This window comes from Mandrillus leucophaeus, unplaced genomic scaffold (assembly GCF_000951045.1).
Source record: "Mandrillus leucophaeus isolate KB7577 unplaced genomic scaffold, Mleu.le_1.0 Scaffold1704, whole genome shotgun sequence".
NCBI lineage: Eukaryota > Metazoa > Chordata > Mammalia > Primates > Cercopithecidae > Mandrillus > Mandrillus leucophaeus.
Window position 1 is genome coordinate 24,588 of NW_012101704.1, and position 27,316 is coordinate 51,903.

Below are 27,316 nucleotides of genomic sequence, written 5' to 3' on the forward strand. Positions count from 1 at the left end.
ATACAATTGATAACCAGTTAACCAATTCATTGACCTTGCATTTTGCTGTTTTCAGTCTGAACCCTCTTTTGTCTAATTTTTTGCTATTTCTTTAGCTTTTTTTTCCCCCTGCCTAAATATTCTTTGTTCTAGTCACCTGATTTTTTCTAAAATCTGAAGTTCCTACCCCTCTCTCTGAATTTTGCTCATCCTTCAGAAAGTTGAGATGAATGCTCATCTTTCTCTGTGAAGCCCTCCTTTTCATCCAACTGAACCAGCCCTGTGTGGAAAGAAATACAAGGCACCCCACAGCCTGCGGGACCATCAAGAACAACACCTATGTAATAACTTCAGAAGGAGATGAAAGGGAAAGAGCAAATTTGTTGAACCCTCACTCTGTATCACGTGAAAGAAACAGGTGTAAAGTGGTTAAATGACCAGAAGGAGGGAAAGACAGAGCTTTCTGCACGGCTTCCAAGTGGCTGCTCCACCATGTCCCCTGCTGTCTCTGAAAGTGATGTGTGTGTGCACTTGAGATGTCCCATCAGGTCAATCTAGGAGCACCATGGACGAAGTGTTCCTGTGGCTCTGGATCCTTACTCATTCCAGTAGAAGAACAGGGACAGTTCCTAAGATTAAAAGCCATAGTTGTGTTAGTTCAGAGGGAAAGATCAAAGCTCCTATGTGGATTTGGTGGATTTTCCTAGCCCTGGGCCTCTTCCTTTCCCTCCCCTTCCTGCCCTCCTCATGCAGCGACCCTAAAGATAAGGTCCAGTAGGAAGAGAAGCAGTCCAGTTTTGTCCTCTTGCTGGATTAATTCCCTTTTGTTTTTTTGTTTTGTTTTGTTTTTGTTTTTGTTTTGAGACAGGGTCTTTCTTTGTTGCCCAGGCTGGTGCAGTGGCACAATCTCAGCTCACTGCAGCCTTAACCTCCAGGTTCAAGTGATCTTTCCACCTTAGACTCCTGAGTAGCTGGGACTACAGGCATGCACCACCATGCCAAGCTAATTTTTTGTAGAGGTGGTATTTTGCCCCATTGGCCAGGCTGTTCTGAAACTCCTGGGCTCAAGTAACCCACCCACCTCAGCTTCTTCCCAAAGTGCTGGGATTACAAGTGTGAGCCACTGCGCCCAGCTAGATTAATTCTTAATTGTAAAAGAAGACAGAAACTAATGGCAAAACATGCTTTTTATGTGTGTGTGTAAGAGTGCAAGATAGAATGTGACTTGCTTACTGTCTACCACGTAATGCTAATAATCGAGGCTTACATGTAGATATACATTCATATATATTATACATAATAAAGACGTGTACTCACATAAAAGAGCCTAGATCACTCCTTTTATAACACTGAGCTTGTTTTTCTCCATTGATGGGTTGAAGTTTTTTTTCATATTCTCTTTCTCTCTCTTCCCAGTGTTTTGGAATTTCCTGGGCAATTTTCCTACCCTTCCTTTTCTTACCCTTCGCTGGGTGTCACTTCCTCCCCATGCCACTGAATGCCATTGAATGCCATTTCCTTTCCTCTCGGTGCTGCTTCTCCCTCCCAGCTCCCCAATTAAAGCTCTTTATTCAAGTACGGCTTTGCTGGAGGGGTAGCACATCAGAACTGGAATCAATTTAGAAGCGGTGTTCCTGCAAGAATTCAGAGTTCATATGTCCTCCTGAAGATGCTTTGGAAGTTAACACAAGATTCAGAAATTAATTTTTATATCCTTGGAGGAGAAGAAATCTATGCTTGTCAGTTTTTTAGGAGATTTGTTTGGTTATGCATACACACCTTTTATAGCTCAGGAACATATATTTTTGCATGTTTGGCTTTATACTTTAAAATCTACCTTATTAATTGCTTATACTTTTTCCTCTAATTTTCATGTAATTGATTTTTCACATTGCTGCTGAAAGAGTAGGACCATTGTGTTGCAGTGAGTTAAGCCAGGGATTTTTTTTGTTTACTAAAGTGACTTAGGCTATAGAATCCTGAGGCGGCTCATACTAGGATAGAGTGAGCATGTGTTTTCGGGGCACAGGTTCTCAGTAAATACTTGTTGTTTATTAACTGAAAGCAGCATTACCTTTGTTACTTATAAAGCTAATAATATTTGGAGAACTTTGTTACTTATAAAGCTATTATTTGTTGGCCTTTTTGGGGTAGATGCTTAGATATTTTGATATTTTATGTTTACCTTGAGGAACATGTAGAACCTTCTAAATGAGAATTTCACTGTTTCATAAACTTTATGTTTAAATAACTTAGAACTACTGTAATTCACTCCTTTAATAGCTGCTTTGGGTGAAATCCCATAAAATCTGTGAAGCCAGTTATCATTAGTATACTTTTGAACTTCAAACTCTTATGGTAATATGTAATAAGTTCATTATCCACCTTGTGTTTTTGGCCAGAAAACAAACGTAATTAATCACTGTAACTACAAATGACCTTTTTTTCTTTTTTTGCATATAAAGTGCTTTCCAGAGGAGAAAAGCCTTGAATTCCCTAGCACACTGAATTAAGTCACTCAGTGCACACTGAATTAATTCATAGTGACCAAGGGTGGTCATGCAAAGAAATGTCACCTGCTATACTTCAAAACACTGAGCCCTAACGGTAGGATGCTGGGTGGTAGTGATGGCACAGACAGACCAGCTTGGGTGCAGCTGATTGGGGTGCTTTTTGAGCAAAAGCATCTTGTGGCCCTTGAGACAAAGACACAAAGCTGTAAGGAGTGGCAGACTCTGGGAGCAGCAGGCACCACACAAAAACATAAGGATGGGAGCTGTGCTTGGGTGCAGCCCACGGGAGGGTCAGGGGGTCACACTTTGGTCTTTAGAGTCATACGGTTACCAGCGACAGCCGGGTTCTCTTCAGCTCCAGAAGGGCAGCACTAGACCCTGCACCACGCTAACGCACACCCACGGCTGCCGGGAAGCCAGAAGCTGCTCTGAACACATGATGCTTTCCATCCACAGCACAGGCATGAAATCTGGAGTTATCCATCTTAAGCAATACTAATCTTAGCATAAAATCCTGTGTGGGGAAGCAGAAGTTGACTAGAAAGTGTTTGCTTGTGGCACCCACATTGAACGTATTAGCTATCTAGAGTATCATGTGTTTCATTCTTGTCAATCCCCCAGCTCAATAGGCGTCTTCATTTGGATAAGATTGATTATTATACTCATCGCATTATTGCACAGGGTAAGGGACATATGTGTTGGATTGATTATCCTGACGCTGCCAATGAATTAAGTTTTCTGAACCAAAATATGGTTCCCAAAGCAGCAACATCAGCATCCCCTGAGAAGTTGCTGGAAATTCAGATTCTCAGGCTTTACCCCAAACTTACCAAATCAGAAACTCCGAGATACCCCTCCATCTGTGTTTCAGCAAGCCCTCTGGTGATTCTGATGTCTCTGTGGTTTGAGACCCACTGCCATAGAGCAGGGCTGTCTAATAGAACGTTCTGTGGTGATGGAAATGGTCAGTATCCCTGCCATGCAGTAGTGGAACCACTAGACACCACATGTGTCTGTTGAGCTCTTGAAATGTGGCTGCTGTGACCAAATAATAGCATTCATCGTTTTATTTAATTTTGATTAATCTGGGTTTAAATTCAAATAGCTGCATGTAGCTAGTGGCTGTCCATCAGATAGCCCAGCCCCAGAACACACCCTGTTAATTATTATTGTATAAACTCCTAAAATGCTTAAGCTGTTGGTTGTGGAATTATTAATTTTAGATCATAGAACAGAATCTTCCTTACTCAATTCAACAGAATTGAAATGCAATTGTTATAACCTAAGTAGTTGATTTTGATTCTTCGTGTGGAGGGGAGATAGTTTGTGGGCTGCTGGCCGGTTGAGGGAAGCTGTTCTTGAGCTGATTGATTGTTGATTTTGTGAATGTGCATCAACTGCAGTGCCGGGTGGCTCATGCTTGTTGCAGATGTAACCAATGGCCATAGATACATGTCCTTTTAGGAGTAAAGCTGTTGCTCAGGGAGGGGCCGTGTCAGTCCAGAAATCAGATGGACTCTGGTTTCTCCAGCCTGTCCAGCAAAGTGGAGGTGCTTCCAGCCAAAAAGAAGTTAATGAGCCCTGCAGGCACTTTGGTCTGACTGCAGGCAAGCAGGTTGGTTTTCCAGCCTCCTGGGGCACCCCTGGAGGAAGCAGATGGGATGGGAAGTAAACCTGACTGATATGAGATATCACACTTTTTCGAGCTGGGCTCCAGGCCCCTGTTCATGTTTTTAGTTACCTGGATAGTCTTGGTATCAGAGTTTACATGAACCATGGCCAAGCTTATCGCCATACAAATGTTTGAAGAATGATTGAATAGCAAATGGGATAGATGAATTACAGCCTATGGAAAGTCCTTCTGCTGCCAATTTATAGTTTGTGCTTTTGAGATAAAGATGTCTTTGGCTTTTACATTTGTATTTTCAAGTATAAATATATATATATACACACACACACACACACATATATATATACACACACACACATATAAATATATATACACACACACACACACACATACATACACATACTAAGGAAGGAGGAAACTTTCAGGTCCCCAGTGGTTGATTTTCACCTTTGATCTGCATACTAGTATTCATAGCATGCTGCTGAGTTGACTTTTTTATTTCTATATAATAACAGTATATCGATCTGTTGCTAATCTGATGTAACCTTTGTGTGTGTGTATGTGTATGTATGTGTGTGTGTCTACATGTGTGTGTGGTGTTGATCAAGATACATTACTCCAGAGGCCAAAATCAGAAACTAGGGAGGTCGAATATTTCATTATTTAAAATTGAGCTAATATAATGCAATGTTAAGAGGACAGCTCTTCAGATACTGGGTTATTTAAACAGCTTCAATGTACGTCACCCAGGAAGGGATTTGGAGGTTGCTGTCTTTCTTCTGGTGGCAATGCAAGAAAACCAAAAGGAAAAAAACAATTGCACTTAAAAGATCCTATACGACCACTATAAGTATGTATGCTTCATAATATTCAATTTTATAGGCTGCTATGGTACACAAATTCTCTTTTGTGCATTTTTGCTCTGTTTCCCTCTTCATTGTCCATCTGAAACAAACTATGCCAAGCACTTAGCTAATGATACACGAAAAAGCATTTCAGCGGCCACTCAGAAGTGAGCGATAGCTTATTAAAAACCCATAAAAAATAAGTAAGACTGATAGGTGAATTCAATGGTCCTTTTGGAGTTATATCTTTCTTTGCTTTGAAGAAAAGCAAAATGTGCTGCTGCCATCCCTTGCTAGGAGTTCTGTTCCCAGATTCACATTTATGTTTCCATGGTGGTACCACCAAACATAGCAGAACTGAAGAATTTGGAAATGCTCAGCTTTTTAAATAACCAGATCAAGGAGCTGCCCACACAGATCAGCAGCCATCAAAAACTCAAACACCTGAACCTTGGGTGAGTATCAGTGGAGGGGAAAGGATGGAGAGGAAGAGAGTGGAAGGGGTGTGCTGGGTAGGGCCAGGGGAGGAATTCCATTTATATCATTGCACAGAAGTGGATTTCTAATTTCTTTTTGTGTTTTGGGCTTTAAAAAATGTTTTATTGTTTTAATATATCCTTTCCGTGGCCTACATTAGTGAATATTTGAGAGCTAATTGAGAAGCTAATAGTTGGCATAATAAGGAAGTTACATTTTTACTGTATTTTGTGTCCAGTAAAATTTTATCTCAGTTCTCTTGACCAAGAAGGGACTTACTTGCCTAGCATGAACTGGCAGACAAGTTGTAATATGGTTGTTTTTTTTTCTCTCTGTGTTAAATAGGTGTGGTTTACAAAGCACCTTCATGCCATGGAAGGAAGAATGTATTCCCTAATGTTGCTTCATTCATTTTTGCAATTCTTCTCTGTAGTTGAGAGGTGAAAATTCTCTGTCTTTCTTTATGCCAAGGTGAAGAGAGGAGTTTTGATTCAACTGAGGTTGCAGAACCAGGTAGCAGTAAATAATAATAATGATAACCTGTCTTCATGTATTGCTTTGCAGCACTTGATCCTCTCAACATTTGTGAGGTAGGGAGGGCAAGTTTTAGTGCTTTCATTTTATACAGAGGAAGCCAAGCCTTTTCAAAGGGGCTAAGGGACTGGGTTCTGGTCACCCCTGAGGTTAGTGGCCAAGCTGGGAAGAGAACCCCATAGGTTATGGGTCTAAAGGCTCCATCAGACTCCATTGATATGGTTTGGATCTGTGTCCCCACCAAATCTCATGTGGAATTGTAATCTCCAGTGTTGGAGGTGGGGCCTGGTGGGAGGTGATTAGATCATGGGGGTGGAGCTCTCATGAATGGTTTAGCACCATCCCCTCTTGGTAGTGTCCTTATGATAGTGAGTGAGTTATTGCAAGATCCCTCGTGCTATCCTTCTCCTGCCATGTAATACACAGGCTCCTGCATTGCCTTCCACCATGAGTAAAAGCTCCCTGAGGCTTCCCCACAAGCAGCGGCTGCCATGCTTCTTATACAGCTGATAGAACCATGAGTCAGTTAAATCTCTTTTCTTATAAGTTACCCAGCCTCAGGCATTCCTTTATAGCAATGGGAGAACAGACCAACACATCCATAGACCCAAATTGGAACTGCGGCATCAGAATTCCATCTTCATTGGCACAGCTGTTAGATGAAACTGCCCACTCATGCTTCAGTCTCTGTGCAAAGTCGTATATTCATTAAATTTTAGCCACTAAATGTTCTGGTTAAGTTAGTGATTGATGTGGAGTGGCAATAGATGCTGGCCAGATATTTGCCTTTTTTAAAATTTATTTATGTATTTTATGAGATGGAGTCTTGCTTTGTCGCCAGGCTGGAGTGCAGTAATGTGATCTTGGCTCACTGCAACCTCTGCCTCCCAGGTTCAAGCAATTGTCCTGCCTCAGTCTCTCGTGTAGCTGGGACTACAGGCGCACGCCACCATGCCCAGCTAATTTTTGTGTTTTTAGTATAGACAGGGTTTTACCATGTTGGCCAGGATGGTCTCGACCGATCTCTTGACCTCGTGATCCACCCACGTGACATCCCAAAGTGCTGGGATTACAGACGTGAGCCACCACACCCAGTCGCAAATGACATATTTAAACGCTCACAGCACTGCCTGCCTGGGGCCTAGGAATTGTCGGGTTTTGGGCACTGTTGAGTATAATGTGTGAGGCAGGCAGCTGTAAGGTCAGAGGTCAGACTAGACAGGGAATCCTGGATATCTGCTGTTCAGTGAATGAGGATTTACTAAGTTCCCAGTGTGTACCAGGCGTGGTTCTAGCTACTGGCCATCCAGCCCTGATGGAGCTTCCATTACAGTTGAGGAAACCAATCATAAACAAATAAATGTTTATAATAATGACAGGGAGTCAAAAGTGCTAATGAAAGGCCTCTGTGCTAAATAAACAAGCTCCTCCAGGGCATGGTGGCTCACGCCTGTAGTCCCAGCGCTTTGGGAGGCTGAGGCTGGTGGGTCAGCTGAGGCCAGGAGTTCAAGAACAGCCTCCTCAAGATGGTGAAACCTCATCTCTACTAAAAATACAAAAATTAACTAAGTGTGGTGGTGTGCACCTATGATCCCAGCTATTCTATCCAGGAGGTTGTGGCAGGAGAATCGTTTGAACCTAGGAGGCAGAGGCTTCAGTGAGCTGAGATCGTACTCCAGCTTACGTGACAGAGTGATACTACATCTCAAAAATAAATACATAAATAAATAAATAAACGAGCTCCAATTTTATCATGCTGACAATTGAGAAATTTGCATAGCCGAGTAGTGGATATGAGATATGGTCAGATTTTCCTACAAAAGATCAGTGTGGAGAAGAGGGTGGAGGGAGGGAAACTAGAGGTTAGGAGACCAGTAAGAACATGAGCTTCATGTCCCATGTGAACTAGGACAGTGACAGTGGAGGCAGGGAGGGATTTTATATGAAAACTATACAGGTGGTAACATTGACAGCAGTAACTGATGGGATAGAATGATACCTACGTTTCTGTGTTGGACAGCTGAAAAATAGAACAGATGGAGACAGGTTTGTGGAGAAAATAATAAGCTCAGGTTTTGTTCTGTTTGATTTGAGGCACCGTAGGACAGAGCTGTAAACTTTTCTTTTTCTTTTCTGTTTTTCTTGTTTTGTTTTGTTTTGTTGTGTGTGTGTTTGTTTGTTTTTTTTTAATTTTGGGGACAGAATTTTGCTCTTCTTGACCAGGCTCCAGTGCAATGGTACAATCTCAGCTCACTGCAACCTCTACCTCCTGGGTTCAAGCGATTCTCCTGCCTCAGCCTCCCAAGTAGCTGGGATTACAGGCATGCACCACCACATCCAGCTACTTTTGTGTTTTTAGTAGAGATGCCATTTTACCATCTTGGTCAGGCTGGTCTCGAACTCCTGACCTCAGGTGATCCACTCGCCTTGGCCTCCCAAAGTGCTGGGATTATAGGCATGAGCCACTGTACCCAGCCCTAAACTTTTCTTTTTCAATGAATGCATCTTAGTTGCTTTCTTGTTCTCTTTGGAGTTGTTTACACTTTTGGCTGTCGTCGTTTTATTGATTGTGTAAAGCTTTTTGTATTTAATTATGTAGCTGCATAGATGGCGTTGTCAAAGTTTGAAGAAAACCTCCCAGTTCTTAGGGAAAGGAGCTAAGATGGGTTTCACTAAAGGATGCCTCTGTCCTCAAATGGCATGAAGAATTATGTTCACACAGTAAGGCAAGTTATAGGGAGGACTCCTTATCCTAAGGAGCCAGGGTGAAAGAAAGCATACACACAGGAGATCACAAAATGGAGCAGGCAAGCCACTTGTATGCGTGATCCAAAAGGCACCCTCAATATGAATTTGCTTTCAAAGTTTTATATAGTATTTGCAGTTTATTCTGTTGGTTGTAAGACATGAGATAATTTTAGGCTGAATAATAAAAGAAATAAATAAATAAAAGAAAGTTTATTTCTATTCTTAATTGCTTAAATACAGTTTATTTCCTAGAGTTATTTTCCAAAAAATGTGAAACCACACATGTTCCCATGCTGATGATTATTTCTAGGATAACTTCACAGCAGGACCACTGTGCCCAACTATTCAGAAATAACGTTTGACCTTGTTTTTTGCTAGAGCTTGTCTCATGAACACATAGAAGTTTTTATTAAGTACCATGTGGGGTACTTATGGATTTGGATTGTTTATTTATTTATTTATTGAGACAGGGTCTCGCTCTGTCTCCCAGGCTGGAGTGCAGTGGCGTGATCTCCGCTCACTGCTACCTATGCCTCCTGGGCTCAAGTGATCCTCCCACCTCAGCCTCCTGAGCAGCTGGGACCACAGGTAGGTGCCACCACACCTGGCTAATTTTTGTAGTCTTTTTTGTAGAGACGGGGTTTTGCCATGTTGCCCAGGCTGGTCTTGAGCTCCTGAGCTCAAGCAATCTGCCTGTGTTGGCCTCCCAAAGTGCTAGAATTACAGATGTGAGCCACGGGCTCAGCCTAGATTTTTTTAATATTTATTTTTGATAACTGTGAGTAGGTCACTGTGGAGTTGAGAAAATTAGTGCCTTTAGCCAAGAAGGTTTTATTGAAGCTGGAGGTGTTCAAGACAACCTGCAGAGAAGAAACTGCTCTGAAAAGGAGTCTGTACAGACCTTTCTGGGGCTTTAGAAGAAAAGGAAAACAGATGCTGAATAGCCTTAGACATCCTGGTTTTATAAATTTCTCCATCATATGCAGACATTTGCCCACTTCCAACACGCATTTGAAAAATCTTCCCATGCAAACAAAGAATTGATACCACTTGGCATAGCTGAGCCCTATGAAGCTTTATGTTTCAACACCTGAAGTCACCTGAGATTAAGCAAGCACAGCACAAATAGTAAAACCACACTTGATATTCAGACCATCCCAAGTGGCTTGTCATGAGGTGAGCTTGCTCGCTTAGGGCTGATTCAAAATTTTCTCTCAAATCTTTTGAAAAATAATTCTAGCAGCAGCTCTCCTTTCCTGAGAAGCCGCGTGTGAGCCATGGATCGGGTGTTGGGTGCTTCACATATTTTCTCTCTCATCATCCCAGTGATCCTGCCCTGAAGATGTTATCAGCCTTATTTTATACTTGAGGAAATTCGGTCTCAGAGAAGCTGAGTAACTTGGTCAAGGTCACGCAGCTGGCAAGTACTGGAGTCAGACTCCTCACCTAGCTGTCTCCTACCTTAAAGCTCCATTCTGTTCCTACTCCCCCTGTAACCTCTCATGGAAACCTTGATTGCTAGCAGTGTCAGAGTGGGGCCCTGAACGTGGAATTCCCACATGTGGAAATGTGGATGGATGGAGATGGATGTTAGCACCTGCTGAGGGGAAGGGGGACAGCCAGCATGTTCCAGCCTTCATTCTGCAGAAAGATGCCACCAGGTCACCGTGCACATGGTCTGGCCTCCGAAGAGGTGGCCAGAAGTCTCTGCAGTTCCTTGCCCGCTTTGTAGCTGGAGCTGTTGCTAGCAGTTCTTCTGAAGTTTCAGCATTTGTTTAAGGGCTTCCTTTCTGCCCCCCAGGGTGGTGTGCCTACTACTGTTACATACTGCTGTCAGCTGCACGTGGGACTCTGCTGTGTTCCTTACACGTTGTTGGTATTGTTTTGTCACTCAAAGGAAAAAGGAACCTTTGGCAAGTAGATTCTTGCCACCAAGAGGTGGAGGGGCTCCAGGCTTGCTCTGGGCTGGAGATTGAATGGGAGCTCTCTCTTAAGTGAGATGCCTCTTCCCTCTAAGCCTGTTCAACTGTGGATTTCCTATACCTAATATTGCAAAAGTGTATTTCTTTATTTGTAGGGAAAAATGTTAAGGAATCATCAGTTTTCAAAAACGGATAACTTAAAGCAGTGTTTAAAGACAGAAGCACCTAGTGTATGCTTCCCTACCTCCCTTGCTGTCTCTGACTTGCACTTCTTCTCAGAATCCTTGCATAGGAGCCCACGGGTCTGGAGTGGCTTTGGCCTCCGTGAGGTGCAGGGTGCTTCCAGACACATGTCACCCACTTCTGAAGTCTTTGCTCCTTACTCTCTCTTAGGCTGTTTTTTCATCTCAAGATGGCATTAATTACAAGCTCCATCTTGCCTGTATTACAAGGTAGTTTTAGTGAACAAGCGAAGTACTTGCCATAATGTGCTTCACAAATTGTGACTTCATGGAGAATGTTCATTGTTGCTGTCATGGCAGTAGATAGTCGTGAAGGTAGTTTTGCTGGGTGTAGTCTGTCTGGGACATTTTCTTCCTGAGATGGGGAACCCACGTTTCCATTTTGGTTTCCCCCTCTGCTGTCAGCTGTTTCTGGTGAGGCCCGCTTGGTAGGACTGGACTGAGCTTGATCTGTTATGAGAAGCATCGATGACTGGAATGATTTTTATTGTCACAGTCCCTTCCACCTTTCAATACCTGTCAACTTTTATTAAAGTTTTTTTTTTTAATTGGCTTTTAAGCATGCTCAAAGGGAACTGCATTGAGAAAAATAAGGGGCTTAAAGAAAAGGATAAAAGATAGTGTAGAAAAAAAATCCCTTAATGTCACACACTGGGGCCTGTTGGGGAGTGGGGGGATAGGGGAGGGATAGCATTAGGAGAAATACCTAATGTAAATGATGAGTCGATGGGTGCCGCCAACCAACATGGCATATATATACCTATGTAACAAACCTGCATGTTGTGCACATGTACCCTAGGACTTAAAGTATGATTTTAAAAAAGAAAAAAATTTCCTTAGATTTCACTGGAAACATGCAGACACAAACATGCACACACACCCTCACACACACCACACACACATACTGCATAAACACACATACCACTACACCCCTACACACACCCCATACACATACCACACCATACCACATCCATACCCCACACACACACACCACACACATACCACACACACCACCACACCCTCCACACACACACCACACCACACACACACACCACACCGCACACATACCCCACACCCACCCACACACACCACACACACAGCACACCCTCCACACACCACACATAACACCCCCATACACACACACATAACACTACACACAACACCATATACACCCACACACTACACACACCCACACACACACCCACACACAATTGACCCTTGAACAACACGTGGCTTGAGGAAGCAACACACTGACCCCCCATGCAGTCAAAAATCCACGCATAACTTTTGATCCTGAACAAACTTAATTACTAATAGCCTACAGTTGACAGGAAGCCTTACCAAAACATAAATGTCGATTAACACATATTTTGTGTGTTATATGTATTCTATTATTCTATTCTGCATTTTTTTTTTTTTTTTTTTTGAGACAGAGTCTCGCTCTGTCGCCGAGGCTGGACTACAGTGGCACGATCTCAGCTCACTGCAAGCTCTGCCTCCCGGGTTCACGCCATTCTCATGCCTCAGCCTCCCGAGTAGCCAGGACTACAGGTGCCCGCCACCACACCCAGCTAATTTTTTATATTTTTAGTAGAGACGGGGTTTCACCGTGTTAGCCAGGATGGTCTCGATCTCCTGACCTTGGGATCCATCCTCCTTGGCCTCCCAAAGTGCTGGGATTACAGGTGTGAGCCACCACGCCCAGCCGCCTCTATTCTGCATTCTTACAATAAAGTAAGCTAGAGAAAAGAAAATGTTATTAGGAAAGCCATAAGGAAAACAAAGTGCATTTACTGTTCTTTAAGTGGAAGTGGATCATCTTAAAGGTCTTCATCCTCTTCTTCATGTTGAGTGGGCTGAGAAGGAAGAGGAGGGTTGGTCTTGCTGTCTCAGGAGAGTAGCAGAGGCAGAAGAAAAATATCCATGTGTCATTAGACCCAGACAGTTCAAACCCATGCTGCTCAAGGGTCAATTGTATGATTTAAAAAATGTTTAAGTTATGATAAAATACACATAAAATATACTGTCTGGCCGGATGCAGTGGCTCACGCCTGTAATCCCAGTACTCTGGGAGGCCAAGGCAGGTAGATCACGAGGTCAAGAGATCAAGACCATCCTGGCCAACACGGTGAAACCCTTCACTACTAAAAATGCAAAAATTAGCTGGACTTGGTGGCACGCGCCTGTAGTCCCAGCTATTCAGGAGGCTGAGGTGGGAGAATCGCTTGAACTGGGGAGGCAGAGGTTGCAGTGAGTTGAGATCTCACCACTGCACTCCAGCCTGGGCAACAGAGTGAGACTCCATCTCAAAAAATAAAAAACAAACAAAAAAAAGTACTGTCTTTGTAGTATACAGTTCAATGGTGTTAAGCGTATTCACATTGTTGTTCAGCCAATCTCCAGAATGTTCTCATCTTGCAAACCTGAATCCTACATCCATTAAAAAACATCTCTCCATTGCCCCTCCCTCCAGCCCCTGGCCATCACCATTCTAATTGAAGATAACTTTGAGTGTTAGCAGTTGTAGGAAAAAAAAATGATTATCCCTTCTAAAAGGAATAAAGGAAATGAAATAAAACAAAAGTCTGAAAACTACAAAGCTTCAATGTGTATAGTTTGAGATATTATCACTACATTCATAAGGAAATTTTTCTTTACAAGGACAGATATTTTGTGATGGTTTGAGTTTTTCTGTAAAACAGTGATTAAATTTCGCCATTGGAGAAAAATGACAACTAAGAAATTTTCAAATGTTTCAGGAATATATAAGCTCTCTGACTAAACTTATTAGTCTAAATAGGACCACATACCACATCCTCTCATTTATATGTGGAATGTAAAAAAGTAAACCTCATTGAAACAGGGAATAAAATAGTTACCAGAGGCTGGAGGGAGAGGGGAATTGCAGAAATGTTAACCAAAGGACACGAAATTTTAGTTAGACAGGAGAAGTACATTCAAGAGATGGACTGTACGTCATGGTGACTGCAGTCAATAACAGTATGTGGTATACTTGAAAATTGCTAAGAGAATGAATTTTTAGTATTCTCACCACAAAACACAAAAAAAATGACAAGCATATGATACAAGGCAATGTGTATATTAAATAGTGTGATTTAAGCCATTCCACAATGGATTATACATATATCAGAAGTATCATGTTGTACACCATAGGTATGTACAATCTTCACTTGTCAATGTAAATTTTAAATAAATTCTTTTTTTAATTAAAAAAAAATAGGATGGACTTGGTGGCTCATGCCTATACTCCCAGCATTCTGGGAGGCCGAGGTGGGAGAATGGCTCGAGCTCAGGAGTTTGAGACCAGCCTGGGTAACCTGGCAAAAACCCATCTCTGCAAAAAATATCAACATTAGTGGGGTGTGATGGTGTGTGCCTATGGTCCCAGCTACTTGGGAAGCTGAAGTGAGAGGAGCCTGGGGAGGTCAAGGGTGCAGTGAGCCGAGATCGTGCCACTGCACTCCAGCCTGGGCAACAGAGCAAGGCCCTATCTCAAAAAAATAAAAAATAAAAATACAGTATAAAGTGACTCTAGGATCATGGCACTGTCTTACACTTTCAGCCTGTGAAACAGAGGTGCCTTTGATAATCTGTATAAATATGTCTTTGGTGTCCTAACAGATTTTTGTCCCCCTGCAACAGCATGAACAGGCTGAACACTTTGCCACGAGGCTTCAGCTCCCTGCCAGCTCTTGAGGTTCTGGACTTGACTTACAACAACTTGAACGAAAATTGTCTTCCTGGAAACTTCTTCTACCTGAGTAAGAAACTTTCAGTTCTATAAATCTCCTGAACACTATACTTTGCGTTCTAAGAGTGAAATGTATTTGCCAGGACCTAAATAAACTCCAAGAGAAATTACTGGACAGAGATATTTTTTACTTTAGAGACTCCTTTTGAATATTCCTTTGTAGCTCAGCAATATGTACATTTGATATATCATTATGTGACACCATTGGGCTGAAGTGGACTTAGTAATGTCATATTAACATTCTGAGAGAGATTATGTACCGAAATGAGATCAAGCCTCACATTTAGCTAAGAGACTTGACTTTCTTTTTAAATAGCATGCCAAAAAAAAGTACCCTCCCATGTTGGTATTAATTCTTTGTGCGATATTTGCCCAGGATGTCACAATCAATTATTTATAAAAATATTTATTAATAAATCACTAACCAAATTTTTTAAATTTCCAGCTGGGATTCTTATCTTCAGCCTTTTAAAAAGTACTCTTATTGACCTATTTATCTAGTACACAGGCATTAAGAAATTACTGGCCACATTTTATTCTTTTATATGCCAACAAATTTCTTGCTGAAGATGCTTTTGAAAATTAAAAAAGTGATTTCTTCTGGGAACTCATGCACTATTTCAGACAAGGTTTGCTTCTTTTAAATGAGTGTTCTATTTCTTCAATTAGTAACTTATATGGCATTCAGAAAATCTGAATTTTCTGAGCTGGTCTCTAAACTTTCACTTTTTACCTTATGTACATTATCTCTCTATGACTTTCTCAAGCACATGAAACCAACTGTAAAATATTGTCTTGGGTGGTGGAGCACCTGTTTTTATTATGTTATATTAACGTACAGTTCTGGAGTCTGAGCTCCAAAGATCACTTGAGGCTGGGAGTGTAGGACCAGCCTAGGCAACATAGAGAGACCCTGTCTCTAGAAATAAAAATTTAAAAATTAACCATGTAAATTAAATTAGTAGCATGTGCCTGTAATCTTAGGTAATTGGGAGGCGAAGGTAGGAAGATGGCTTGAGGCCAGGAATTTGAGGCTGCAGTGACCCACTGCACTCCAGTCTAGGTGACAGAGCAAGATTCTTATCTATAAGAAATAAATAAATACTGATAAACAAAACATACACCTAATTATAATCAGTTTTTTTGGTTGAGGATAAACAGATGCTTTAGAATTTTAGCCTTCAGTAGTTTGGAATCATATTATCATTGTGTAATAATTGTGAACAAATTTCTGACTAGTGATATTCTGCTTAAGTTAGGATTTACTCTGTTAACTTCATGCCATTATTTTAGCCCCTTTGTCTTCATTTACTTTTGCCCTTAAGGCTGTAGAAACAAGCAGTAATAATTAGTCAGATTATGGAACTGATGAGCTATGGTTATAGCCTCCATCACCAGAAAGCCTTTCATTAATTTTTAACACAGTGCTATTTACATAGGAAAAGGTCTATTTTAACATAGTTGTATTCACTTGAAAGAACCTTTTTGCCCTAGGTAACCATAAAAGTGGCACAGTAGTTTTCTTTGTTTTACTTTGGATGCAAATGGAGATATAAATGTGAATCAAAAGTAATCTATGAGAAAAATAGCAATCTGTTTTCAAAATGCGTTAAAACTCTGTGCCCCAAAATGCTAGTGCCCACATTGTTAATTGCATCAGTCCTCTTGGATATAGATGTTTTCCTGGACACACCGGATGCACGATAAGCCAGTAAATCTTGGTTTGACCTGCTTGCTATCATTGGGAGCCCTAGGTATGTCAAAGGCTTTTCACCAAGCCAGCGTTATTAATCAAAGCTGACTCCCTCGTATTGATCAGACCTCAAATGGTTAGGTTCCCTGCCACCCTGTTTATATATTGCTGTTTAATTTGCAGCCACCCTGTGTGCACTCTATCTGAGTGACAACAATTTTGAAATCCTGCCACCAGATATTGGGAAGCTCACAAAGATGCAGACAGTAAGTTATCTAAATTCTTAGAAAATCAATTCACTGCTGCAGCCTTTTAAGGATAGAATCAAGTCAATTTGAGCAGGAGTAAGGTTTGTTTTGCAGGAATAAACCACTGCTCCTGATAGTGTTTCTTGATTATCTACCGGCACTTGTAAACAAATGGAAAAGACTGAGTTTTAGTAGAAGAGAGGACATGGAGGAGGATGAGAGTTTCTGTGGAGCACGTTTTAAAGTGAAAATGTGTTGACAACTCCTTGTTTTCTTCTGTTTAGCTCAACAATAGGGATAACAACCTGATCTCACTGCCTAAGGAAATCAGGGAGCTTACCCAGCTTAAAGAGGTCCACATTCAGGGGAACCGCCTCCCCACTCTGCCCCCGGAGCTAGGTAAGGTTGCTGATGAATGAACTTAGTTCTGGGTTTCATGAATAACAATTATCCTAATGTAGCAATTCCGAACAACCTCTCTCCTCTTCTTGGCAACTACTCCCCACCTAGACACCCAGTTCTGATCATTTGAGAACCATGTGTCATTGACCAGAGTTCAGCTGTTATAAGTTTGACCTTCTCCTATGCTGTGTTCTGCAGCTGTAGTGTCCCATGTCTTAGATACTGCTGATGAAAGATGACCCTGCTCAACTCCCCGCATGATGTAGTGGAAAAAGCATGGGGTTAGTAGTAAGAGCCTTATCCGTGGTTCCTCATTGACTAGCTGGGTAAGCTTTCTGGGTCTTGGTTGTTATTGATAACTTTATCTAAGTATCACTCTTACTTTTTAACCCCTTAATTTTTTATTGACCTGGAAAAACTTTTACTAAAAAATTAAAGTAGTTGTTACGGCTACTTGAAGATGTTGATACCTCTGCTGATCGTGAATTTCCCTCTCTCCTGATCCCATTTCTAGTAGGAATTGTTAAATTTGTTATTGCTGGGAACAGGTCCTACTTCTGGCCACTGAATCCTAATCCTCTGCCAGGTCATTCCTATTTCCAGAGTGGGTTTATATACCCCGTCAGAAATAACCTCCAAGCCAGTCATTCTGTTACTGCTTCATTCCACTCCAAAAGGTTCACGAGTTCCCTTATCTTTTCTCGTGCAGACCCTCTATAGCCTCTAATTTCTTTAATCCTTTGAACCACATTGTTTTCTCAAACTGCGATTATTTGCTTTTCTGCCCCCAAAATACCATCATTTTTAAGAAACACATTGAGGAAGCAGTTCTTTAAACAAGTCTGGCAGTTTCAGGAGGCCATTTTTTAGAAATTAGAATGCAAGCACCAGGAGGGCAGGGGCATTTTTGCATTTGTTCCCTGGGGTGCAGTACATGCTCAGAAAACATTGACTGAATGAATGAAAGAAGCAAGGACCTTGGATGGCAGGAAGTTAGGAAGGTTTTGAGCAGACTGATGTGGCTAATGGTTATGCATAGGAAGAGTGAGACACAGAGCACACCCATCAGCACTAAGAGTTCTGTTGGCAGCCTTATCTCTGGTAGGTGAATGGCCTGCAGGTGACCTGACTGCATCCTGTTTCCCAGTGGCTGCCCCCCTGAGCCTGGAAAACAGGGAATGTGGAGGAAGCTGCCCATCCCACCCACAGGTCCACTGGATTGGACACCAGCTCCTTTCTCCACAGGAGCCTCCTGAAGACTTCAGAAGCAGACTCCGGAAAAGCATATGTAATCTTGGCCTTAGTGGGGTTTCCTGGGTCCAAAAATATGTGAAATTGAATCTGATATAGTTTGGCTGTGTCCCCACCCAAATCTCATCTTGAATTGTAGCTCCCAGAATTTCCATGTGTTGTGGGAGGGACCTGGTGGGAGATAATTGAATCATGGGGGTGGTTTCTCCCCATAAAGTTCTCATGGTAGTGAATAAGTTTCACAAGATCTGATGGTTTTATAAGGGGAAACCTCTTTTCCTTGGCTCTCATTCTCTCTTCCCTGCCATCATGTAAGATGTGACTTGCTCCTCCTTGCCTTCTGCCATGATTATGAGGCTTCCCCAGCCATGTGGAACTGTTAGTCAATTAAGCCTCTTTCCTTTATAATTACCCAGTCTCAGGTATGTCTTTATTAACAGTGTGAGAACAGACTAATATTAATGTGTGTGAAAGCAAAAAAAAATTCATTTTTCTGCACATGCATCAAATTATCCAAGAAATCTACAAGTTCAGATAGGCTACAAACCCTTTCTTGAAGGCAACCCTCAGTAACCTCTTGAAGTTTCCTGGATGTAAATGGGAGATCATAATCCATAATTATTAAAGGGAAGGAGATATGGGCAAAGAATGTAAAATGACAGCTCACTGACTACAAAATGCATACCTTAAAAACATGAAAACAATTTAACTTCATGAGGAAAGAAGTGCAAACTAAGGAAGGGCTGGGCCATCCTGGGTCAGAGCCAGCAGGTGGTAAATTGCAGAATCTTTTCACTTAAAATATAGTCTGTAAGTGACTTCATTTTGACCGAAAAAAATATATACATTTAGATACACATCCAGAGGCCAGATAAATAGCTTCTCAGCTCTCAGAGATGTTTAGACTCTGAGCCCTCTTTCATCCACGAAGTTCACTTCCACCCACTCAGCCTTCAGAGAAAAGCTGCCTCTCCCTCCTCTGAATAATTTCACTCTGTCTCCCACCTGTCACTCTTAGTCCTCTTTCTCCTAGGTCTGTCCCCATCGGAACCTAAGTTTCCAGCGTCAGTGCCACTTCCTCCTCAAAGCTGCCTCGCTCCTCAGTGCCTGGTCTGGCTCTGAGAACCGCTCATCAAGTTTAATGAAATCCTTGTGTGCACACCTGAAATTTAGCCAGTGGCTGCACTGATGGCAGGTGTTTTGACTTTGACAACGTCACAACACACTGTGTTCCTCTACATCTAGATGTGTATAAGAGACAGGATGGCAGGTGTTTTGACTTTGACAACGTCACAACACACTGTGTTCCTCTCGGACCTCATTGTCAAACGGGCTACACAAAACTGACCTCACAGGTGGTTGTGAAAAATGGAAGAATGCATGTAGTAGTGGTCACTTGTATCATTATAGTCATTGCAAGGGTGCTTTCAAAACTTCTATTTCCTGCCGCAGAGATATGCGCTGGCCCCTTTACCAATGGATTGCTGTATGGCCTTGGGCCATTCTCTCTGCTCTCTTGGCATCAGGCTTTCTATCTATAATATGAGTGTTTCACTAACATGCGATATCCTTTGAAACAGACTCTGATTTCCCTTCATATTCCCTGCTTCACTCTCCAAGAGGAAGAGGGAAGGGGCCCTCTCACCCTGACTCTGGCCTTCAGGATGTCACAAGGTACTCTGGACTATTTGTAAACCACCCCCAACCTATTTCATATGCTAAAGCTTAATGAGATGGTATTAGGAGGTGGGACCTGTGGGAGGTGATTAGGTCATAAGGGTAGAGCCGTCATGAATGGGATTGGTACTCTCATAATGGGCTGAAGAGAAAAGGGCTTCCCTATCTACCACGAGAAGAAAAAGCTAGAAGCTGCCATCTATAAGGAAGCAGGCCTTAGGAGATGTGGAATCTGCCAGTGCCTTGATCTTGGACTTCCAGCCTCCAGAAATGTGAAAAATAAATTTCTGTTGTTTATAAGCCATAGAAATTTATGGTATTTTGTTAAAGCAGCCCCAGTGGAATAAGAGAAAAGGTGGGTGGAGTTTGGGTTCACCTACCTCCAGACACTGCCTTTGGATGAGGGCTCCTGCCCCTCCCACTTGAATCAATCCCTCCTTAAGGAGGACATTTTACCTGACATCTCCAATCAGCCCCCAAGTGAGGCTCCCATCCTGCAGAAATCCCTGACCTGGCTCTGATGAACCCTTTCCTTTCAAAACCAAACCGCAGGAGAGCAGGGCTTTTGACGGGTCTCGACAGAGCCCACTGAGCAGTCTGCCAGTGTCACCCGTGCTATGCAGAGCTCCCACCTATTGTCAAAGGGCCCCACATTCACTCACTAATCAAAGTTCCCTTTGGTAAGATCCCTTGGTCCTTTCTAACTCCCAGAGACTATGGGAACCCCTAGACTTTGCCCAGCAGTCTCCTCTATTGATCTCTCACAAACCCCACCTGCTACCAAACTCCCCTTCTGGGACCGTTGTTCAGCCCTGGTTTCCATGGGCTACTTCTCCCTGATGCTCTGCCCCCTGCAACTTGCTGTCAGAAAAACCTCCCATCCTCTGCCTCCATTTCTGCCACCTCTGATTAATACCCTTGCCCCATCATTCTTTTTCTCAACACGAATGTCCACCCAATGCATGCTTCTCCTAAACATTCTGCCAATTTCTTATTTCTGCCAGGCTGATTCCCATTCCAAGGATTTCCCTGGTTAGTTACATGATGCCCTAAGCTCCCACCAGCCCTCTCACCCAGACCCTGCCTCCCACCAGCTCACCCTGCTCCAGCTCAGCCACTGGGAGCTCAGTAAGTTGGCTTCTGACCTTTTTGACACACCAACATCCTTCAGTTTGTAGCAATTTCCTTACTTTCTGGCGCTACAAGATGCTTCAGGCTCCTCTTATGTATTTACTACCCTAGCCCTAGACTCAGCCATTTCTCCAAGGAGCTCTGGTTCCTTTTATCGGAGAATGGTTTTAGAAACCAAGATCTGGGAGCTCAGTGTGCACACTAATGCTGGGATGTCATTGCTTTGGGGCACACTAGGCAGAGCTAAGACACACACATGCGCACTCACACACACACATTTTGACTCTAATCCAGCACCACAGTGTTCATTCTAGCTTCCCCACCTTGCTCACTGTGACTTCTCTCTCCAACAGTGAGAAATCTGACTCTCACTATCCATGACTCATTTATTCAATCTTAATATGCAAGTAAAGCCATCTCTGACTTGTTAGTGCATACCCCTTGGAAAAACAAATTCACCAACTAAAGTACAATGTTTGTGGACAATTCCTTTCATCCTCAGTCTTTCCGTTTCTAGTCATAATATTACTTTCCAAAGTTACTTAGGCCAGTTTCTTTTTTCTTCACCTGCTCCAGTGATGTTATATCATACATTTATAGTTAAGTTAGGTCATTTGTTACAAGCTTCATTCCATCCTGGGATTCTCCAGACATCTTGGCTAATTTTTAAATTTTGCATACATTAAAGTTCCCACTTCATCATGTATGGTTCCATGGGTTTGATCAGGATATAGTCATGCAAGCACCTCCTCAGTATGATACAGAACAGTTCCATCCCCTTAAAATTCTCCTGTGCATCCTCTATGTAGTTAATCTTTCCTTTTCCTCAGCCCCTGGCAACTGCCAATCTGTTTTCCATCCCTACAGTTTTTCATTTTCTGGAATGTAATATAAACAGAATCTTTTGGGGATGACTTTCCCCTTAGCAAAATGCATTTAAAATCCATCCATGTTATAGTGTGAATCAATAGCTCACTTCTTTTTATTGTCAAATGATTTTCATTGTATGGATACCACAGTGTGTTCATCCATTCATCTGTTGAAAGACATCTTGGTGACTTCACTTTGGGGTAGTTATGCATAAAGCTGCTACACATATTTTTGTGTGAATGTAAGTTTCAAATCAGTTGGCTAAATAGCTAGGAGCACAGTTTGCCATATTAAAGCTCAGTAAATAGTTACAAAGTAAACACACTCATCAGCTAGCACCAGCAACAGAACAGCCCTCACCCAGTTATACATTCCCTCCTCCACAAAAGTCACAATTAGCTTCACTTCTGTTGCCACACGTTAATTTTGCCTGGGTTCAAGCTTTGAATGGATCAACTGATACGTTCTTCTTTGCGTCTGGCTTCTTTCGCTAAGTATCCTCTATGTTGGTGCATGTGGTGGTTATTTTCATTGTTCTATATAGTTCCATTGTAAATATATATTACAGTTTTGTCTTTAGGTTTTTGCTAGTGGATGTCTGGGTTTTTCCCAGTTTGGATAATGCTATGAACATTTCTTTCTTTCTTTTTTTTTTTTTTTTAGAAGGAGTCTCATTCTGTTGCCAGGCTGGAGTGCAGTGGCGCAATCTTGGCTCACTGCAACCTCCACCTCCCAGGTTCAAGTGATCCTCCTGCCTTGGCCTCCCAAGTAGCTGGGACTACAGGTGCGTGCCACCAAGCCCAGCTAATTTTTTGTATGTTTAGTAGGGATGGGGTTTCATCATGTTGGCCAGGATGATCTCCATCTCTTGACCTCGTGTCGTGATCCACCCTCCTTGATCACCCAAAGTGCTGTGATTACAGGCATGAGCCACCACACCCGGCCAAACATTCTTATGTGCCTTTCTGTATCTACTTGTGTTGCTGGCTCACTGGGTAAGTGCATGCTCAGTAATAATAGACATGCTGAATCATTTCCAAAGCATTTATACCAATTTAAATTACCAATAGTGCCTTATGTTTTAACAGGAGCCCTCTGGCTGCTTCATTGAGAACTGACTGTTCAAGGGCAAAGGTGGGAGCAGGGAGGCCAAGAGAAAGGTTTCACAGTCATCCATGTGTGATTGCATGGGGCACAGCCCAAAGGGGTAGCAGCGGAAGTAGTGACAAGTGGTTGGATTCTGGCTGTACTTCAAAGGTAGAGTCAACAGGAATTTTCTGATGGATTGGAAATGGAGGATAGAAAAAGCGAACAGACAAAGGTGTGTGGGAGGCATTTTGACTAATCATCTTTATGGATGGAATTGCCATCAACTGAGATCATAAGACTGCTGAGCAGTTGGTTTGAGAGGGAAGATCCTGAGTTCTGTTTGGCATATCACTTTGGAAATGTCTATTAAATATCCAAATGGATATGTCATGGAGGCAGCTGGAGTTCAGGTTAGAGGTCTGAGTCATTGATAAAACTTTGGGAGTTGTTGGCAAATGATAGTGTATTGGTCAGAGTCTAATTAGGAAAGAGAAGCCCCACAGTCATTTGAACAGGAAACGTGTATATAAAGAAGTGTTCATTGCAACAGGGAAGTGGAGTAACCAGGCACAGACTAGTAGGAAGTATAGAAGGAGCAACCACTAGTCTAGGGCTGAGGTAGAGAGCCCAGGAGAGTCCTCTCCTCTTAGTGCACCTCCCTTGCACCTCATCAGAGGAACCCAGTCATGGCCCTCTGCATGTCAGGAGAGTCACTGGTGCTATATCACTGGAACTTACTAGAAATACTTCTTTAGGTGCTGGGGAAAGGAGCGGTGTCTCAGAAGAGTTACTCTATAACAAAACTGCCTGGAGCTGGTGGGAGGAGTGGGACCTGCTGGGCACTGGCCACTGGGTTTCTGGAGAAGACCCCCACCTGCAGGAGCCAGGCCAAGCAGCACAGGAGAACCAGGAACAAAGACTGCTTTCGCCTGCAAGATCTCTCCATTGCTCTCTACTGACAAAACCTAACATCATGTCTGAGGGAAATATTTAAATGGCCCAGTTCAGTTTTTGCAGAGCAGGCAATGAAGAATGAGTTTATAGCAGAGATGCAATAAATTGATAACTGTATTAGTCCATTCTCTCACTGCTATGAAGAAGTACCTGAGACTAGGCAATTTATAAGAAAAGAGGTTTAATTGGCTCACTATTCTGCAGGCTGTACAGGAAACACGACAGCTTCTGCGGAGGCCTCAGGAAACTTTCAAACATGGTGGAAGCTGAAGGAGAAGCAGGCATATCTCACGTGGCTGGAGCAGGAGGAAGTGGGGGGCGGGGAGGTGCTACACACTTTTGAACAACCAGATCTTGTGCGAACTGTATCACGAGAACAGCACTAGAGGAATGGTGCTAAACCATTCATGAAGACTCTGCTCCCATGATCCAATCGCCTCCCACCAGGCCCCACCTCTAACATTGGGGATTACAATTCCACATGAAATTTGGGCAGGGACAGACCCAATACATAACAATTACTGACACAGATGGAATATAAAACTGAGACAGAATGAGATCATCCAGGGAATAAGTATAGACACAGAAGAAAAGAAAACTGAAGCCCGAAACCTATGGCCTTGCTCTAATTTAAACAAGTGAGAGCAGGGGAACCAGCAAAGGCAGCTGAGAAAGAGCATCCAGGGCTGCAGGTGGAGTCCTGTGAGACAAGTGAATCAAAGAGAATAGGAGAGGGGCCAGAGTATGTATTGACCGTTCTTTTATGAAGTTTTGCTGCAAAAGGGAACGTAGAAAAGGTGCAGGTCCTGGTATAGGAAATAGGGTCGAGTAATTTCTGTGTTTTGAAGATGACAGAAATAGCTGCATGTTGTGTGATGATGAGAAGAGTCCAGTAGAAAGGAAAATACTGCTGATGTTAGAGAAAGGATAGGCTGGCTGGAGTGACACCCTGGAGCAGTAAGAGATGATGGGATTCAGCAGTCCAGTGCAGGATTCTTTGGCTGGACATAGCGGTTGTTCATCCACAGTCACAGGCAGGCAATAGGAGGCAGATGGGTGGAGGTGGAGGTGGGAGTCTGTGGAAGACTTTGACCACTTCTATTCTCTTAGTAAAGCAGGAGGCAAGGAAGGGAGAGGCAGTGGGAAGGATTGAACAGAGAGAAGGAAGTGTGAAATATTCACCTGGAACAATGGGAGATTGAATAGACCAGGCAAAGAATGATTAAAGTGAGGACTGCTGGCATGGTCCTGTTTTCCTCCAGCCATGTTTAGTTGCATTGTTGTGGCATGGAATAGATGGAGAGCTGAGTTTATCCAGTGCCCCCATCTTACCAAGCAGATAGAAGGTGACAGGGAGGTGCATGAGTTAAGGAGGTGTGCAAGGGATTAATGAGAATGGTTGGCCATGGAGTTTAAGCTGGCTCACTAGAGAGGGCCATAAAGGAAGGAAGAAACAGTGAACAGGTAGTAAGATCTGGATTGGAGGTGCTGGTAAGGTTGCAGGAGTTTTGTTTCAGGGCGGTATAGGGAGTGACCTGGATAGACAGGAGGTGGTGGTCAGAGTGGGATACTGTGGGGGTTGCAGTCCTTGGACCTGACAAGGTCTAAGGTCTGATCATGGAGGGAGGGGGAAGCTAAGGTAGGGCAGAGGACTGGAGTGGGCTTCATGAGACCAAAATGACGTTGGAAGGATTATCTACCTGGATACTGAAATCTTCAAGAAGTAAGTGGTGTAGTGTGAAGAAGTTACAATATTCTAAGCTCTTCACGGATAAGGGAAGCATGTGCCACGTAGGTAGCCTCTCTAGTCCAGCACCCAGTATATAGCATATGCGGAGTGAATACCTGGGGGCTGCTGAAGGCCAGAACAAGGTGCCTGTGAGAGGACCTGATGCCTGGGGTTCTCGTGACAGGAGTGGGCCTAGTTTTTGGTGTAGAATTGAGCCTTGAATGCACCAGCGGGATCATATTGAAAAGAAACCTTCTAAGACTACAGGAAGATGCATCCTCTGACAATGTACGCTCTGTAGGCATCCCAAGTAGCTGGGCTGGGGATTAGATGGACTCCAAGGCATTTCCTCAGGTGGCAATGGGCGGATCCCTGGGAAGGCAAAGCTGTGCAGGAAAAAAAAGGCAAGATGTTCTATTCCCTCAGGGAAAGCCCTTTCCTGGGAGCAGGGAAGGCGAGGCAGTTTGGGCTTGGTCAGTTTGTCCCTGCCCTCAGGGTTTGTTGGTCCTGGCAAAAGAGGGCCTTATTTTATTTATTTTTCTTAGAGACAGTGTCTTGCTCTGTCACCCAGGCTGGAGTGCAGTGGCTCATCTCAGCTCACTGTAAACTCCACCTCCTGGGACCAAGCGATCCTCCCACCTCAGCCTCCAGAGTAACTGGGACCACAAGCACCACAGGCGCCCGGCACAACGCGGCTAATTTTTTTTTTCTTTTTTTAGAAAGAGAGAGGTAGTCTCCCTATGTTGCCCAGGCTTGTCTTGAACTCCCGGGCTCAAGCGATCCTCCCGCCTCGGCCTCCCAAAGTGTAGGGATTACAGGCGTGAGACCCCGCGCCCTGCCAAAAGAGGGCTTTAGGGCACCCCAGGATGCGAGATCCCCCTCATCTCGCATCTTTAAAGAGGAGGAAGTGGACCCCAAATCGAGCGATAGTCCATTTGTCCCTGGCACGGTGACTGCCGGGAGGCCAAGACCAAATGTGTCTCCTTCCGGCTTTTGCACCACACTAACTAACCGGCGCCAGGCCGCAGAGCCGCCCTGGCCTTCGGCGAGGACTTGGGCGAGTGCGGTGCACGCTGCTCCAGAGTCCCACCGCGGAAGTTGAGGCCGCGGATTCCGAGGGCGGGGTGGAGCGGGTTCGGTAAGTACCCGGACCCGGTGAAACGCACTGCGTGGACTGCGCCTGCGTCCGCACTCAGCTTTTCAGCAGTCTTTCTTCAGGCCCTGAAAGCCGTCCCCACGCCGGTCCCTTTTTTCTGCCTTCTTGTTTCCCTCCGGCGAGTCGGCGCGACGGTGAATTTCCGTTTCCGGCGGTGTCCATGCTGAACTGAGGAGTCGCAGTTGCCAGCAGGTTCAGTACAGCGGGCTGGGGTAGGCGGCGGTGGGGTCCCTGATTCTGGGGCACTGGGAGGGTCGCGAGTCGTGCGCGTGAGAAGGTCCTTCCCCGGTCCTCTGGGCCATCTTTGCTCCCGAGGAGCGGCATATTTCTCATCTGCCGGAGGTGTCCTGTGGTAGTTGGGAGAGTGACCGGAGGAATCCCTGCAGAGAGCCCGGACAGGGAGGGAAGGTGGCTGGGAGACGTAGTTTCCTGGCGACGTGGTCTCGGCAGGCGA

The 27,316-nt window shown here is 43.6% G+C and overlaps 2 protein-coding genes across 2 annotated transcripts in view; both read left to right on the forward strand.

Annotated features, from left to right (window-relative positions):
- Nucleotides 1-544: 544 nt before the first annotated feature.
- On the forward strand, nt 545-26,848 carry LOC105537323 (leucine-rich repeat protein SHOC-2-like). Its single transcript, XM_011976901.1, has 9 exons — nt 545-753; nt 3,957-4,107; nt 5,265-5,422; nt 14,554-14,672; nt 16,539-16,621; nt 16,888-17,002; nt 18,153-18,293; nt 19,837-19,930; nt 26,728-26,848. Exons 1-9 carry the CDS (start codon nt 545-547, stop codon nt 26,846-26,848), a joined length of 1,191 nt encoding a protein of 396 aa, XP_011832291.1.
- LOC105537322 (ribosome biogenesis protein BMS1 homolog) overlaps nt 26,380-27,316 on the forward strand; it is a 48,881-nt gene continuing 47,944 nt past the window's right edge. Inside the window, exon 1 of the mRNA XM_011976900.1 lies at nt 26,380-27,054. The gene's annotated coding sequence lies outside the window, so the exon portion shown is untranslated. The remainder of the gene's footprint in view (nt 27,055-27,316) is intronic.

Bases quoted from the DNA above. Each gene is read 5' to 3' on its own strand.
- LOC105537323 (XM_011976901.1), top strand. From the start codon at position 545: ATGGACGAAGTGTTCCTGTGGCTCTGGATCCTTACTCATTCCAGTAGA. The intron at 18,294-19,836 runs GTAATCTTGGCC...CCTTTGAAACAG, and splicing joins CAGACTCCGGAAAAGCATAT to ACTCTGATTTCCCTTCATAT. The intron at 19,931-26,727 runs GTACTCTGGACT...AACCGGCGCCAG, and splicing joins GGCCTTCAGGATGTCACAAG to GCCGCAGAGCCGCCCTGGCC.